This window comes from Auxenochlorella protothecoides (genome assembly GCF_000733215.1).
Source record: "Auxenochlorella protothecoides strain 0710 unplaced genomic scaffold scaffold34, whole genome shotgun sequence".
Lineage (NCBI taxonomy): Eukaryota > Viridiplantae > Chlorophyta > Trebouxiophyceae > Chlorellales > Chlorellaceae > Auxenochlorella > Auxenochlorella protothecoides.
In genome coordinates, this window is record NW_011934483.1 from 6,919 (window position 1) to 22,926 (window position 16,008).

The window sequence follows — 16,008 nt, forward strand, 5'->3', positions numbered from 1 at the left end:
GGGGGGGTTTGGGGGGGGGGGGGGGGGGGGGGGGGTTGAGTTTGGACGATGGTGCTGGGAGGTCCCGACGCTCGAGACGTCCACAGGCCCGCCCGTGGGAGGCACGCGGCGGTTTTGCATCGTCGTTGTTCCTCTTCCTGCTCTGGCCGCCCGCCTACCCAGGCATCGCCCACTCGTTCCCGCCCTCACTGATGCAACCTCCCCCAACATCACTACCACTCTTCAACCCCATTACCAACCTCCACCCCCCCGTTACTCCGCACCCCCTCCCCCCATCCCCTCGCTCCTTCTCCCAAGCAGCCCACCTCCTGCAGGTGCAGGCCCTCCTCGGAGTGGTAGCTGCCCACCGCGGTGGCCGAGTCCAGGGCCCAGGGCCCCCAGCGCCAGCCGTCGCCGCGCACGTCGAACTCGGCGCGAAGCGAGCCGTGGGAGGAGCCGTAGACCTGCGCCCGGCCGCGCCACCGCCCCGCCACGTCCTGCAGGCCCGGCAGCTGCCCGCCTGCCGGCGGCGCGTGGCCGTCGGGGGCGCCAGAACCCAGCGTCCCCAACGGCGACGGGCCGGTCGGCGCGCCGCCGCCGTCGCCGCCGTCGCGCGCGGCGGCGACACCCCCGTCCTCCCCGCCCGCCGCGCCGCCCCAGCCGGGCAGCGCGGCGCCCAGGCCGCCACGCGCGGAGAGGCCCGAACTGGCCATCGCGGCCAGGAAGTCGGCCTTGCAGCGCTCGTAGTCGGAGGGGCGCAGGCCGGTGGCGTTCTGCAGCACGCGCGCCGCGGGCAGGATCTCCTGCATGTCGGCGGCGGGGACGTTGACCTGCACGCGCCATTTGCCCCCCGCCAGACCGCGCGGCGCGGGGGAGGCGCCCGCGCCCGCGCCCACGCCAGTCCCACCCTGGCCGCCGCGCCGTGCCAGCAGGTCCCCCGCGCAGCGCGGCAGCGCTGCGCCGGGGGGCAGGATGTACTCGCCCTGCACCTCGTACCGGCTGGCGGCCTGAGCCAGGCAGGCTCGCTCCAGCTGCACAATGTCCCGCTCCCAGCGCAGGCTGCAGGCCAGCGACTCGCCCCGCACGCCGCTGAAGCGCGGGCCCGCCAGCTGCAGCTTCCCGCTCCCGGTCTGGGGGGGGATGTGGGGGAAGAGGGGGGCGAGGGGGCATTCGATGGTCTGGAGGTCAGGCGATGGCGGGAGTCTGAGGGTTGCAATTGCCTGCAGGACACAATAGGAGTGGCGCACAGGCCCGCGGCATGCATCCTAGGAAGGAGAGGCAAGTGCTCGGTCAGCCCTCGAGTCCTGAGCAACCCCTCCCCCCTGACGCCGGCCACACCCCAGGCCAGGAGCATCCCAGCCACCCTTTCCAGCCACTCCGTCGCCACCACGCCTGCACCTGGCTGGCAAAGTTGAGCGAGGCGGAGGCCTCCTGGAGGTCCCCCCTGAGCGAGGCGATCTCCAGCTCGTCCAACTTCAGGCCCTGGACCTTGAACCCCAGGCGGGACCCGTCCGCCTCGGCGTCGCCGCTGACCACCAGCGGGCCGCCGCGCAGGTAAAAGTGACCGCCCCGCGGCTTTTCCGCGGCCGGGGGGGGGGCGGCCGCGCCCCCGGGGGCGACAGCTGCAGCGCTGGGGGCTGATGCCGGCATGTTCGGGCCCGCCGTCTGAGGGTCGGCGGTAGCCAGGCGGTCCGGTGCTGCGTCGAGGGGTTCCGAGGCGGCGCCGGCCTCGGCATTCGGGGCGGTGACGGGGTCCTCCGGGCTGAGGGCTGGGGTTTTCGGCACGTCATCTGCTCCCGCGCCCGTCCCTCCGCCCACCGTCTGTCCGACCTCCACACCAGTCGCCCCCGAGTCGCCGTGGCGGCGCGCCAGCTGGCGGAGCAGGGAGGGCAGGCTCAGGTCGACGTCCAGCGCCTCGTCGGCGCGCGCGCCACGCCCCTCCAGCCGCACGCCGTGCGGCGAGAAGGCCACCCGCGCGTCCAGGCGCTTGAACAGGCGCAGCTGGTTCAGGCGCAGCGCCTCCAGCCCCAGGCCGCCCGTGAACTCCCAGGCCGGCGTCTCGGCCGCGGGGTGCGGGAGCTCGGCGTCGCCACTCTCATCCTTGGCATCATCCTCGCCAGCAGCCCAGCCTCCCAGGCCGGCCTCGGCCATGGCCGCGGCGCGCCCCGCCTCACCCCCCCGAACGGCGCCCTTCAGGCTCCCCGCCCCGCTCAGGCGCAGGCGCAGGGGTGTGCCCAGCTGCGCGCGCGCCACCTGGCGCGCCGCCAGCTCGTCGCTGACCAGCGGCAGCAGGTCCAGGCCGCGCAGCGTCACCGCCAGCGAGGCGGCGTCGGGCGCGGGGCGGGCCAGCGCGGCAGCCGCGCGCTGCGTCACCGCGGCCACCGAGGCCGCCGGTGGTGGGGGGACCAGGCCCACCTCCGCCACCACGTCGGCGTAGGGGGACGCCAGGGTCAGCGCGCAGGAGGTCTTGCCGCTGCGCAGGCTGCCGCTGGCCTCCAGCGCCGGCAGGCGGAAGTCGGCGTGCGTGGCGGGGGAGAGGGCGGAGCCCCGGATCCGCGCCTCGAAGCTGGCGGCGCCCAGGGACAGGCTGCTGGGCAGCGAGGCCTCGCCTGGGAGTGGGGAAGAGGAAAAGGGGACGGGCGGCGGGATGGGTGGACAAGGAAGGGCAGATGGGGGCACAGGTCGAATCGAGGGATATGCCGCTTCTGGCTCCGCCGCCACATGCGGATGGCAAGGCGCGTCGAAAGGATGATGTGCCCCCCCTGCGGCGATGAAGCAGGCCCTTCCTTCTCCCCGCCCCAGACATAACCCCACCCTCGCCCCAGCCCAGCGCCCTCTCCGCGTCACCTGGCAGGAAGCGCTTGAGGAGGGGCCCGGCGTCAATGCCGGAGCCGCGCAGGTCCACGTCCAGGGCGTCCGGGTCGGCCTCCGCATCAGGGGAGACCGAGAGGTGGCCATGTCCGTGCACGGCGCCGGCGTCGCAGGGCGCAGCGTGCACAGCGTGCACCTCCAGCCGCTGCGTCGCCGTGTCCAGGCTGAACACCGCCTCGGCGGACTGGGGAGGAGAGGGAAGGGGATTGAGATTGGAACTGTTGACATGGGGCTGGGGGCAGAGGGGAGGGGTGATCACATGAGGGGCATGTGCGCGTGACGTGTCTGATGTCAACAGGGGGCAGACTGTTCGAGAAGGAGGGGGGATGGGGGGAGATGGAGCCACACAGTGCAAGAAACCCCGGCCAGCCGCCCTCCTTCCAACCCCAGGGTCGCGCTGCATGCCGGCAAGAGCCCCGGCATCGCCCTCCCCTTCCCACCCACCCGCAGTGGCACGCGGTCAAAGGCGCCCAGGGCCCCCGGCGTGGCCTGCAGGGCGTTCATGGCTGCGCTTTCCTCGGCGTCCTCCAGCGCGCCCGGGCCCGCCGGCACCAGCTGCACCGTGCCTGCGCGACAGTCGGCGGCGGGGGAGGCAGGGCACGCTGTTGGAGCATTGCCTCTTCTACCGTGAACTATGCATCGCTGGAGCGCGGCAGGGAGCGGGCAGCATGCTGTCGATCTTCCATGCTGCAGCGCCGGCGCAGGCATGGCCTGCTCCCTCCCCTTCCCGCAGCCCCGTCGTCATCTGCGTCCACCCCCCGCACATGGCCGCTCGAGCAGCAGCACAGACCTGAGAACACGGGCTTCTCCAGCGGGCCCGTCACGTGGACCAGCCCGCCAGCCGCGCCCGCGAGGGGAAAGGGCAGCGGCCGCACGCCCAGGCTGGCGCGCAGGGCGTTGACCTCCGTGGGCGCCACGCGCGCCGTGAGGCGCAGCTGGCCCCCCCGGGGCGTCAGGTCGAGGTCCCCAGTGGCTTCCAGGGGCAGGGCGCCAAAGCGCGCGGCGGCGCCGTACAGGAACAGCCGCCGTTCCTCGAAAACCAGATCCAGCTCGGCGCCCGTCAGCGCGTCCATGGCGTCCCAGAAGTGGAAGGCGCCCCGCCTGGAGCGTGGGGTTTGGGCATGGAGTCGTGTGTCCCGAGGTGCAGCATGCTAGGAGGAGAGGGCCGGGAGGGTGCACACCAGGGACTGGGTGAGAGGCACCCGCGCCCCGGGGGGGGGGGGGCGCAGCCCGGCAAGCGATGCGCATGCACATGGGCAGGCGCCCCGCACCCCTGCCGCCCGCCCGCGATGCATCTGCCCACCTGACGCGGACGCGGCCGTCGAAGCGCGGGCTGCGCCATGAGAGAGCGTCGTCCGCGACGATGCTCAGCTCGCCATCGGCCTGGCGGGGGGGGGGGAGGGGGGCGCCGCTTCGTGAGGGTTGGCGCTGGATGGAATCATACAGGGGTGCTCCCCTCGCCAGCGCGGCCGAGCCCGGTTCCAGGCCCCGACCAGGCTCCTGCGTCGGCATGGCGCGAGGCCTCGAGCCACCCCCGCTCACACCCCCAGCCCCTTCTCTTCGCCCACGCACCCAGCCGTCGTACACGTCCAGGGGCAGGTCCAGCAGTCGCTCGATCAGCGGCGCGTGCAGGCCCGCCCCGCCGACGGCCACCCTCAGCGCGGGGTACGGGGGCGCGGGCGCGTCCTGTGGCGTGAGTGCGGCGTCGGGGGGTGGCTCCCCCGCCGCCGCCGCCTGCCCTGCTGCCTGCAGCGTGGGGATGCCCGCCAGCAGGCCCGTCACGTCCACCCGCACCGACAGCGCGCCGCCGGTGCCGCGCCCCGGCGCGGAGCCGGCGTCGCCTGCGCGCGGCCCGGTCCCTGCCGCTCCGGCGCCGGCGGACGACCCCGCCCGCGCCCCGTCGACACCGAACGACCCGATCTCGGCGGCGCGGCCGGCCACGTCCAGCGCGGCGGCCAGCGCGGCCTCGGGCCCCGCCGCCTCGGCCGCGGCCGCCAGCGCCGCGGCCGCGCGCCGCCCCGTCACGTCGCGCAGGTGGGTGGGCGCGCGCGGCGCGACCCTGGTCCAGCGATGCGACGCGCGGGCGCGGGCGCGGGGCGCGCCGCGCAGGGCCACGTGCACGCCGTCGTGCCCGGGGTCAAACCGGACGGAGGCCCGCACGTCGTCGAGCACGCGGGGGGGGGACTCGCCCGAGACGTGCAGGCGCACGCTGTGCGCGCGGAGGTCCAGCGAACCCAGCGCGGCCCGGGACGCCAGCGAGGCCAGGGGCCGGGACAGGGTGTCCAGCAGCCACCCGCTGGCCATGTGCACTGTGGGTTTGAGGTGTGTGTCGGGGGTGCGGGGGGCGGTGGGGAGAAGGGTCCATGAGGTGGCGGGGTTGCAGAGATGCATCCGAGAAGTGAGGGTGATGGCAACCACTGAAGACCCGTCAGTGTTGCCCAGACCCCTCTCCCGTGCAGGGGTCCAACGTGCTCCTTGGCCCCTCCGCCTCGTGTGGCGCCGGCGCAGCCACGCCGCGGAGGGGTGCACTGGGTGCCGATCTCCGTGCACTCCTGCGCCCGCGTGGCGCCCGCGGTTTGACTCCACTGGCATTCCCCACTTCCCCACGGCCTGGCCCCCCTCTCCCTCCTCGCCACACACAAACTCACGCCCGTCGCGAGCTCCGTCGCTGGGGGCCGGGGTGTAGAGCGGGGCCGCTGCGCTGCCCCGCCACGACTGCCCGCCCGCCGCCGCAGCGCCTCCCTCCCGTGCAGCGGCGGCGGCGGCGTGGTGGTGGAGGTGGTGGTGGTGCAGGGGGGGTGGCGCGAGGGACAGCGGCGCGGTGCCGCCGTCCTCGCTTGGCAGGGCGGCGCCGGGGGCTGTGGCATCCTTGGCGGACGGGGCCCCCACGGTGCTCGAGGGGACGAGCTGCCCGGGAGCAGGCACACCTGGTTTGGTCGGGGCGCCGGGCGACAGCGGCCCGCTCCTCTCTGTTGAGGTGGGTGAGGGAGTGGGAAAGGGGTCCTAGGGCTGGAACCTGTGAGCCTGAAAGCCATGGGACCCTACCACCCAAGCTCCAGGCGGAGGACGAGGTGGCGTCGCTCCTCTCCACCCCGCCCCCCCCCGAGCCTCCCACACATGCACCCTCCAGCACCGTCGAGGCCCCGGCCCACCCTTTCGCCGCAGAGTCCAGGGGTCGACCACCAGGTCTCGGAAGGCGGCCGACCCGGTCTGCATGCGCTGGGCGGGGGCCCCGCGGAGGGGCGCCAGGCGCGACCGCAGCAGCGCTGCGGAGCGCACGGCGGCGGATTTGCGCGTCGGAGCGTCTTGCGCGGCGCCGTCGGCCCCGGGCACACCGAGGTCCGGCTCATGCCTGCGCGTCAGGGCACTTGACGTGGGGCCGGAGTCTGGGGCGCTGGGCTCGGGGCGGGCGGCCTGCCGCGCAGCCACGCCGCTGCTCGGCCCAGCCTCGCCGCTCGCAGGCGCGACGAGAGGGGGTTCTGGGCGGGGCTCCTCCTTGACCGCCCTGCCACCCGCCGGCCGGCCACCCTTTCCTGCACCCGATCGCCCGCTCCTCTCCCTCTCCTGTGGGGCCCCCAGCGTGACGAGGCGCCCGCTCCCCGAGCGCGCCAGCCCAGGCGCCACGTCCCCAGCCACCATGCGCGGCGGCAGCGTGCGGGGCAGCGCCAGCGTATGCGTGTCTCGCTTTGCTGAACCCCGCCGGCGTTTGCCTCTGCGTCCGTCTGCAGCGGGCCCGGCTTCGGTCGCAGCAGGATTCGCCTGCCCCGCGCCGCTCGTTTCTTTCCCACCCAGGACCTCAGCAGCACTCCCCGGCCTCGGCGACGGGCGCACGGCGCCGCCGGTCCACGCGTCCAGGGGCCCCGGCTTCTGACCCCGGTTAACGATGTCCCGGGGGTCGCCGCGCAGGGCCAGCCCGTTGAGCGCCGCTGCCGCGCCACATGCGCCGTTTGTGGCGCCGTGCGCCGCGCCTGCGGGCGCGTCGGCTGCGGCTTCCGCACGCCCTGGGCCCCTCACCGCCGCAGCGAGGTCCAGCGCCGTCGCCCACGGCTCGGCGCCCAAGGGCCCCGCAGCCCAGGGCGGGGCGCCCGCCAGGTCGTACACGAGACCACTTGCAGAGCTCTGATCGCCAAGGCGCCCGCCGCTAGAGGTCCCCACCAGCGCGAGGCGCCGCAGCTCCTGCGCCAGGCTCGACAGCACGGCACGCGCGGCGCCCTCCAGGGCACGCTGCGGGTCGGCACGCGGTGGGGGCGGGGGCAGGGGCGAGGGGCCGGGCGGGCTCGATTCTCCGCCGCCGGGCGCGCTTGGCTCCCCGCCGCCGGGCTCACCGCCGTCGCGGCCGCCCGGCGGGCCGGTCCGGCTCCCCAGGCCGGGCGTGAACTGGCGCGCGGAGGGGCTGGTGTCCTCTGGAAACCCGAACCAGCTCAGGTTGGGGCCTTGCACGACGTCAATCTGCATGGGGCGGGGGTAGGGGAAGAAGCTGGTGGGAGGTCAAACAGCGGGGCACTGGGGGCTTTGCCCTCGCAGACGGGCGGGCCACGATCGCGCACCCAAGCCGTCTGGATGTACGGCGCTCCAGCCACCCGCCCATGGCCCCCACCCCCTCTGACAAGAGTATGAACAAGCGCCACCCCCAGCCAATCCACCTCACCTGCGCCCCTCTCAGTCGCAGCCCCAGGACGGGGCGCCGCTCGCGCAGCGTGCGTAGCGCGTCCAGGTGCACGTCCAGGCTCTCGATCGCCGCGCTGCTCCCCTCCGTGGCCCCCGGCCCCAGCCTGAGTGGCCCCAGGCGCGCCAGCGGCCCCAGGCCCACCAACCCCGTGGGCAGCAGGGCCTGCAGGGCGCCAGGGTCACACTCCCGCCCCAGCAGCCGCGTGGCGGCCTGGCCGGCCACGGGGAGCAGGCGCGCCTGCAGTGCGGGCCGCGCCCAGAGCTGCGCGGGGAGGCAGGCGGCGGCCAGTAGGGCCAGGGCCAGAGTGCAGGCCCTGGCGACGCGGGCCGCCAGGGCCAGCACTCGGTCCAGCAGCGCCGCCAGCGAGGCCCCTGGGAACCCTGGCACGGGCTGGTGCAGGAGGCCTGGAAGGGCGAGGAGGGGAAGGGGATTGGAGGGAGGGGGGCCGGGCGCTGTATAGACCAGGCAAGACTCTGTTCAGGACTGATGCACGAGTGATCATGCAGAGTCTGCCGCTCAGGGGCACCCGGCTGGGACCAGAGGGCACCTCCCCTCCCAGCCAGACCTTGCAAGCTGCGCAAGATGGTCGAGGGCGGCTGCGGAGGGGGGCCATCGCCGTCAGCTGAGGAGGACGCATCATGTGTAGCGACCCTCCTCGTGCAGTGGGGCCAGGCAGGCCTCCCTGCAGGGTGCAGAGGCCGGCCTGCATTGTGTTTGGAAAATGGGAAGGACACAACATCTGATCAGTCGCTTGCAGCCAGGTGGTCAGGGGCGTGCATGCCTGCACAACGAGAGGTATCGCATCAGGATCCCGGGAGGCTGACCCTCCCGTACAGGACTTTGCTCACCGGGTCGCCGCTGGAGACCGTGGGCCTCCAGCACGACAAAGGGGCCTGGCAGACCTAAGCGCACGGCCCCCGGCGCGGTCGGAGCCGCAGACTCAGCATGTTGAGGCAATGTTGTCACTGAGAGGACCCCTATGTCATAATGGCATGGTATGTTGGTCCATCGGCGGACAGCTTACGGAGTGACAGGTCGGGCCCACCCCAAACTCCGCCCAGCCATGGAAAGGGCCTGTCCAAGGGCGTCACGCCCTCCCCCTACAGTGTGGGATTCAGGAAATTCCGTGAGTAGCAACACCTCGCCCGGGGGCCGGGGTTGGCAGGTGTTGTAGCTGGCAGAATGAGCAACCACACCAGTTCGCATTTTTTGGGTGGAAACCCCGATTTATCCACGTGCGTCACGGCACCATGAGTAGATCTTGCACTGGCATGCGTCAAAGATATCTGACACGCAGCAGAGAGGTCGTGAGCCAGAATTTCAAATTTACCCACTTACGTACAAGCATGTCCCTGTCCCTCTCCATTCATCAGCGGCTTTTGCCGTCCCCGTGCACCCGAGTTCGAGCTCCCAACCACATACAACACCGTCGCTCGTCCTCCAGTGTCGCAGCTGGGCCCCCAGCAAAGCATGAAACAGATGCTAGTCCGTCTCAGAGGCGAGGCATCGGCTTGGGAGACCTGCTGGGCCCCATCGGGCTGACCGTCGGGAGCGGAGACCGGCCTGTTCAGGTGGGCGGTTCATGACGGTCCATGGGATCGAGCTGGTCATTAGTTGGGACCGGCATGGGCCTTGTAATGTTACACAGAGCTTACCTGCTCCCTTGCAGATGGACGAGGCGTCGACCTCTGCCGAGGAGCAGGAGCGGCACTCCAGCATCTCCAGCCTGACCACCGAGGAGTGGAGGAAGAGGTGCGGTCGCTGTCAGGCCGGTGCCCAGCGAGCCGAGAGCAGCGTCCCTATCAGGTCAGATGTATTTGAATTTATTCATGGAATGTCTAAGCCTCGCCCATCCACCTCCCTATTCACTGCACAGGAATGAGCGGAATGGCTATGTGGACCTCTGGGTGGAGGACGAGTTCAACTCTGGGTCCCGCCTCGTGGTGCGTAATAGTGGGTGGGGAAAGGAGGATTGTTTTTTTGTGCGTGGGATGCATGCCCCTGCTAGGGAAGGGTGTGGCTCATGAGGCCTGCAGTGTCGATGTCCACCCGGTTGCTCCCTCACTACCCCCACCTCCCTCCCCTCGCGCGCCGCTCAGGGTGGCCGCGCGGCGCATCTGGGCCTGCCGGCGGGACTGGGTTCTGGGGAGGGCCCCTCTGTCAGCAAGGCGCCCCGCCACTCTGTCAAGATCCACAACCACTACGCCGATCAGGAGGTGGAAGTGGAGGTGCCGGAGGACAGGTGCGGCGGCAGCCAGGGGCGCATGAGGGGAAGGCCAGCGTGCGATGTGAGCGGCGTGCATCTCTTTTTTGGGAAGAGGCTGCATCGTTCAGACCCGCTGCTGTGCTCCATGTTCCCTCCCCCGCCCCCAACAGATACATCCTGTACGAGGCCGAGAGTCAGGGGCTGGAGCTGCCCTACGCATGCCGCATGGGCTGCTGCACCGCGTGTGCGGTCAAGGTGGAGAGCGGGGAGCTGTACCAGCCCCAGTCGCTGGGCATCAGCCAGGGCCTGAAGGACCAGGCGAGGCCGGGTGGTGGCGGGGCGCCTGTGCACTCTGGGCTTGCAGGCGTTGTGTGTGTAATTCCGGGTGCAGTTGGTACCCTCCATCCGACCACCCGCCCCTGCCCCCTCCTGCGCACAGGGCTACGCGCTCATGTGTGTGGGCTACCCGCGCTCCGACCTGGTGCTCAGCACCGTGCCCGAGGACGAGGTGTACGACCTGCAGTTTGGCCGCGCTTTCCAGGAGCAAGCCACCGACCTGGACTCGGGCAGCATCCTGCGCGACGACTTTGCGATCGAGCTGGCCCTGGGCGACGAGTGAGGCGTGCACTTGACCCTGGCGGGTGGTTGGCAAGGAGGCATGCGTGGGGCCCCTGTGCCGCTCTCCCATCCTCAACCTCCTTGTGCTGGCCTTGTACCATTTCTGCGAGCTTTTCCACGACGATGCACAGTGAGAGTGGTTGGAGTGTCAAGGAAGGACCCCAGGGGTCTGGGTCAAGAAGGCCTTGCCCCCTAGGTCCCAGCTGCCCACTACCATGCTGGATGGCCTGCCAGGCTGGCTGACAATAAGACTTGAACTTGCTCAGGCCACAGCCTGGGTCGTGGTCTTCACGGTTTCCAGCCAGGGCAGCAGCTCCGCCAGCACGGCCTGCGGCGTCTCGTCGTGGGGGCAATGCCCTGCGCCCGGCACGCCCACGAAGCGCGTGCCCGGCCGCAGCGAGGGCAAGGCCTGGAAGTACCTGCCCACCGGCCCCGCCAGCGGGGTGAAAGGGTCTGCCGTGCCCCAGAACACCAGCAGGGGGCAGCTGAGGGCATGGGGGGGAGCCAGGTGGTGAGGCGAGAGGGCACGGCGCAAAATCTTCGTGCCTTGCGACGAGGCACGATCGACGCGGTGCAGTGTCACCCCACAGTCCTTGATCTCCTAAAAACCCCCCCCCTTTTCCCCCGCACCCAATGTCCGGGACAAGGTGCTTGGGCTGGGGCCCCGGCGGCCCGCTCATGATGGACACAAAGGCCTCCAGTGCCCCCGGCTGGCAGGAGGGGGCGTGCAGCATCTGGACCAGCTCGTCGTCCACGGAGGCCGGGTCCCTGTACACCTTCTGCGCAACAAGAAAGGGGGGGAAGGGGGGTGGAAATTTCGGGGTGAGCACCATCTGCTGAGGCCCTCCCCCACCCCCTGCGCAGCCCCGTCCGCCATCCTCCCCTGAACTCCATCCATGAAAACAACACTGGCCCACCAGCAGGATGCTCCGGATGTTCTCCGGGCTGCGGTACTTGTCGAACAGCCAGCGGGCGACGCGGCGCCGGGCCAGCAGCGCGTCGATCAGGAGGAAGAGGGGGCGCGCGGCGCGCGCGCGCCAGTCCTCCGACACCGCCTTGTTGTTCAGGCCGCCGGCGCAGTTCACGAGGGCCACTCCGTGGACGGGTGGCGCGGCCGGCCCCGCCTGCGCAGCCACCTGTGGAATGAGGGGAATGGGGGAAGGGCCAGTCGTGCACGGACCCTGGTGCAGGGCGCGAGGGTCCCTCGGCCACCCTGAGATGGAGGCCCCGCCCATGGGAATGGCGGCCCACTCTTCCGGAATGCACCTGATCATACCGCCGCGGCCCCGTGCCGTGTCCCTCTTTGAGTGCACACCCCACCCCACCCTTCCGGACAAGACTGAAGGGGGGGCACGTCCCAGGCTGCCGCCCCCTGGCGCACCATCAGGCTGACCAGGCTGCCGATGCTGTTGCCCACCAGGACCGCCGGACCGGCCACGACCTGGCCGAGGAAGTCCGCCACCTGCTCGCGCCAGAGCTCCAGGGTGTAGGCCAGCGGCGGCTTGTCGCTCCCGCCGTGGCCCAGCAGGTCCAGGGCATAGACGCGGAAGCCGCGCGCCGCCAGCGCCGGGATGCAGGCCCGCCAGTGCGCCGAGCAGGCACCGAAGCCGTGCACCAGCAGGATGGCGGGGCCGGGGGCGTCGGTGGCGAGGTAGCACACCTTGTTGCCCCGCCAGGTCCAGGTGTGGGAAGCGGTGCCCGCCTGCCAGGACGGCAGGGGCGGCGCAGGGGCGGGCTCGGCGCTGGCGGCGGCGAGGGCCCTGCACCGCCCAGGTGCGTGGGCATGGGAGGGCCTTGGATGACTTGATGCACCCGGGGAGGCTCTGGCGTCCCGGAAGCCGGTGGCATGGGAACATGCCAAGTGCAGGGTGCCTTGATGTGAGGAAAGACTCGGTGGCCTGGCAGCCCCCCTCCCATGCCGGGCGGGGTTCGGCATCATGGCTCCGGAGAGCTTCAATGCTTCGAGACCGGTCATGATCGGGCCATCCTTGGCGTCAGAGTGGTGGTCACGCCTGCGAGGCTGTCCTCATGCGAGAGGCCCATGGCGAGCGACTGTCGACCGTTGTTTCCAACTTTCCACTGTTCGCCCGGTTGCTCGCGACATGCCCGGCCTGGAACACCAGAGCCATCAAGCATGGGATGAGCATCAGCACGACCCACTCCCGAGATATCGTCTCCATCCCAACTTTCAGAGGCAGTGTCTAGCGCGGCGCTTTGCCCGGCTGCGCACTCTGCGTCTCTCCACGGTGTCGCCATGTACGGTGGCTCACATGCAGACCCCATGGACACGAGCCGATATGCGCCGTCTTCAGGTGCTGGGACGCGAGGTACAGGCCAGAGGGAGAATCAGGTGCGTTGTCAGTTGGGACGAGGTCCAGTGTGGGACTTTCGTGACGACAACGGTGCCAGGCCCACCAACTCCTGTCAACCCTGGCCCCTTCCAAATTTCAGTTCGTTCCCGGCAAGGTGTTTCTAGGCGGAATGTCGAATCAGACCACTTCCGAGGGCTTGCGGGAATACGCGGAGCAATGGTGAGCTCCTGCCTTGTCAGGACCCAGTGTGGCAAGGCTTGAGACTCGATCAGCCCAACCTACAGCCCATTTTCAGCACACCGGATCCTCTTGCGAACCCGCTACAGGGGACATGTTAAAGACGCCTACGTCATGACCGGCAAAGGCTACGCCTTTGTGACTTTCGAGGACGTCGCCAGCGCTCGGAGCTTCCTGGAGGTGGGTGAAGTTGAGAAGCGAAGGGCGACATGACCGCGGTGGCAGGCCCTCAACTGCAGCCTCATGCTCCCTCTATAACGCGTCAACGTGCAGAAACGGGAGCATGAACTGGACGGCAAGGTGGCAGAGGCCAAGGCCGCTGTGCCAAAAGATCAAGGGGGAAGCAAGCTCACAAAGAAAATGTAGGTAGAGAGGACTTGGAGATGCGTATGATCTGCATCCCAGAAGGGAGCAGACAGCAGCCTTGGGAGGACTCGAAAGGATGCCTGGTGTGGAAGCTCTTGATCCACGTGTGATGTGAGGCCTCCTGCTAGAGCCGTGCCGGGAGTGGTGCTGCAGCCGTCCCTCTGAAGCTGTCCCTACATCTGCCTCAACCCCTCTCTCCGCTCTCCTACCAAGCTGAGGCTCTGCAAGCCAACCCTCCCACTTCCACACACCCCCTCTCGCCCCCGCCTGCCCTTTGAGCCCTGCCTGCTTTCGTTCTCGTATCTCTGCAGGTTTGTGGGCGGCATCGGCGACGTCTCAGATGAAGCCTTTGCCTCCTATTTCTCCCAGTTTGGCAATGCGGTAACCTGCACGGTACGCTCACACCTGTTACAAGCTTTCCTCTGCTCTCCTCCCTGCCTTCGGAGGGTTTGGTGCGCTGCCCTTTTCTGTGGGCGCAGCCGCGCACCCACCGCCGTGTTTGATCCACCTCCCCCGCCTTTTGGGCGCACTCTGTTTGTTGTTTGCCCAGCCAATGGGACCTTCGGGGTCAGCTCCCTGCTTCGTCGACACTCCATCAATGCTCGGCCGGGGGCCCCGGGGGCGCACCACTTCCTGTCCTTTCCAACACCCCTTGCTCTCCGAAACAATGCCCCTTTGCCACAGGTCCTGCGCAGGCCTGATGGGTCCAGCAAGAACTATGGCTTTGTTACCTTTGATGACGAGATGAGCGTGGAGAAGTGCCTGCTGGGCCAACACACCCTCAATGGGCGCCAGGTACAGGTGCGCCGCGCCCACCCCCGCGACAGCGGCGGGGGCGAGCGCGGCGGCGAAGGCCGCGCCGGTGACCAGGGACGAGGTGAGCACGCTCTTGAACTGGGGAGTGCAGGCTGTGGAGGGTGGAAAGGGCGGCGGGGGGATTGGGAGAGGCCCGAGAGGTCGACGCACCGGAAGGGGGCGAGTGTGGCTCCTAGGAGGTGCCAAACATTGGGGAGCTACACAGAGAGACGGAAGTGGGGTGGTGCGTCCGGAACCCCTTGGCGCTGGTGCATGGAGCCTTCAAGGCACACCCCTCCCTTCTGACGACGAAACACAGGACCTGGAGGCCCTCCGCCGGGGCCACTCATGTTTGCTGGTCAGGCTGGTCCCCAGTCCCAGGGCCAGATGCCCATGGGCATGCCTGACCCATCAGGTGGGTGGGGCCCCTCCTGGACTGCTGCCGGGTGGTGGGCATGTGGCCAGGGTTAGATGGTACCGCGTGCCCTCTCCTTGCTTGGATGAGGGGTGGGGCGGAGGCTGGATGGCCCTGAAGTCCGCCCACATGCCCCCCTCGCCCTCCCCCTTCCTGCAGCCATGCTGGCAATGGCCCAGATGCACCCAGCGGCGTTCATGGGAATGCCAGGCATGGGCATGTACGGCATGATGCCCGGCATGATGGGCATGTTCCCTGGCATGGGCGGTGGCCAGGGCGGCATGATGCCGGGCGCCATGATGCCTGGCGCGATGCTGCCGGGCCAGGGCGGCATGATGCCTGGCGCAATGCTGCCGGGCCAGGGCGGCATGATGCCTGGCGCAATGATGCCGGGCCAGGGCGGCATGATGCCCGGGCATCCCATGATGATGGGAGGGTTTGGCCCTGGACCCATGATGTCCACGGCGGGAGGTGAGGAGGGGAGTTTTCTGTGCATCGCCGCTCATGCAACTTGCCAGAGGAGGATGCCCTGGATCCATGCCATGGAGCTGTTCCCCACACTGACTGAACAGGGACTCAGGGGTTCCTTCCTTCCGACTCAGCAGGCACGGAAGCGGCAAACCCCGGCGGCTCGGGGCGCGGGGCCGGCGAGGCCTCCCCGGCGGCACTGAACCGAGGCGGTGGCGGCGCGGCCGGCCAGGGCAACGATGGTCCCTGGTCGGGGGGTCCCTCCTCGTCCAACTGGGGCGGGCAGGGGCAGCCTCAGGGACGGAGGGGCGAGGGCGGGGACCGACAGCCGCGCCAGGGCGGCGGCCGGGAGGGGCGGCAGGACTCGCGCGGACCCAGCGGGTATGGACGGGCAAACATCGGAGGGGGCCCCTCCCAGAGGGGGGGCGGCAATCCCTCTTCCCAGCGTTTCAGGCCGTACTGAGCGGGTCAGAGAGGAGGATCACCAGCCAATGTATTGGGCGGAGCGCCTGGCGATGCCGGCCCATGGACCCAGGGGCTTGCCAGATCTTCCCCGCTCATGCAGAGCATGCAGGGACCCTTCCTGCTGCGACTGCGTGCTGCCTGCTGTTGATTGCCCGTCATTGAACATGTTTGCTTTTTTATCCCCACCCATGGTGACTTTGGGCTCATGCTGGGGGCCTCAGGTGCCGCGAGTGTCATGCGCGTACCCACCATCTTCGGGATCGCGAGATGAGAGATCCCCTGATGAATCACCCGAGATCGGCGCGGCGGCGAAGCTCGAGGGTGGTGAATCCAGGACAACGGGAAATATTCTAGAAAGGTAGTAAAGCATGATGAAGTCGGACAAGTCCCTCGGCTCTCGCCGGAAAGTCCTGCGCCTCGCGGTCCGACCCGCGTTCCTCCGGGCATCTCAAGCGTGCCCTGACAGGGAGGCCCATTGAGCGACACATTCCAGCTTTCCTGGCTAATTGGGCTGTGTTAAAATCTTCCTGGAGGCTTGTGGGCACACCCAGACCTGGCTACATGCTCGTTCTGCCAGACGGGCTGGGGGCTTCCCTGGGAGGGTTAC

At 69.8% G+C, this 16,008-nt stretch overlaps 4 protein-coding genes across 4 annotated transcripts in view; 2 read left to right on the forward strand and 2 right to left on the reverse strand.

Moving 5' to 3' along the window:
• The window catches only part of F751_3243 (hypothetical protein), a gene marked incomplete at both ends in the record, with an annotated part of 13,423 nt that extends 5,402 nt beyond the window's left edge, over window positions 1-8,021 (reverse strand). The window contains 13 exons of the mRNA XM_011403913.1: window positions 306-499; window positions 668-1,109; window positions 1,378-2,588; window positions 2,794-3,034; window positions 3,295-3,416; window positions 3,641-3,951; window positions 4,154-4,233; window positions 4,423-4,536; window positions 4,972-5,159; window positions 5,778-5,819; window positions 6,003-7,074; window positions 7,499-7,923; window positions 7,982-8,021. Of these exons, the coding sequence (XP_011402215.1) occupies window positions 306-499; window positions 668-1,109; window positions 1,378-2,588; window positions 2,794-3,034; window positions 3,295-3,416; window positions 3,641-3,951; window positions 4,154-4,233; window positions 4,423-4,536; window positions 4,972-5,159; window positions 5,778-5,819; window positions 6,003-7,074; window positions 7,499-7,923; window positions 7,982-8,021 (4,482 nt within the window). The remainder of the gene's footprint in view (window positions 1-305; window positions 500-667; window positions 1,110-1,377; window positions 2,589-2,793; window positions 3,035-3,294; window positions 3,417-3,640; window positions 3,952-4,153; window positions 4,234-4,422; window positions 4,537-4,971; window positions 5,160-5,777; window positions 5,820-6,002; window positions 7,075-7,498; window positions 7,924-7,981) is intronic.
• Window positions 8,022-9,188: 1,167 nt separating this feature from the next.
• On the forward strand, window positions 9,189-10,344 carry F751_3244 (Ferredoxin-2; the record flags this gene model as incomplete). The annotated part of the gene is made up of 5 exons (XM_011403914.1): window positions 9,189-9,271; window positions 9,396-9,462; window positions 9,619-9,761; window positions 9,896-10,070; window positions 10,165-10,344. The coding sequence occupies 5 exons, from the start codon at window positions 9,189-9,191 to the stop codon at window positions 10,342-10,344; spliced, it is 648 nt and encodes a 215-aa protein (XP_011402216.1).
• A 261-nt stretch (window positions 10,345-10,605) lies between these two features.
• Window positions 10,606-12,523, reverse strand: F751_3245 (putative hydrolase YugF; the record flags this gene model as incomplete). The annotated part of the gene is made up of 5 exons (XM_011403915.1): window positions 10,606-10,828; window positions 10,974-11,122; window positions 11,261-11,479; window positions 11,725-12,103; window positions 12,417-12,523. The coding sequence occupies 5 exons, from the start codon at window positions 12,521-12,523 to the stop codon at window positions 10,606-10,608; spliced, it is 1,077 nt and encodes a 358-aa protein (XP_011402217.1).
• A 301-nt stretch (window positions 12,524-12,824) lies between these two features.
• F751_3246 (Heterogeneous nuclear ribonucleoproteins A2/B1) lies at window positions 12,825-15,399 on the forward strand (the record flags this gene model as incomplete). Its single annotated transcript, XM_011403916.1, has 8 exons — window positions 12,825-12,874; window positions 12,982-13,072; window positions 13,166-13,254; window positions 13,570-13,651; window positions 13,943-14,135; window positions 14,373-14,468; window positions 14,628-14,735; window positions 15,146-15,399. 8 exons carry the CDS (start codon window positions 12,825-12,827, stop codon window positions 15,397-15,399), a joined length of 963 nt encoding a protein of 320 aa, XP_011402218.1.
• Between the last annotated feature and the right edge of the window lie 609 nt (window positions 15,400-16,008).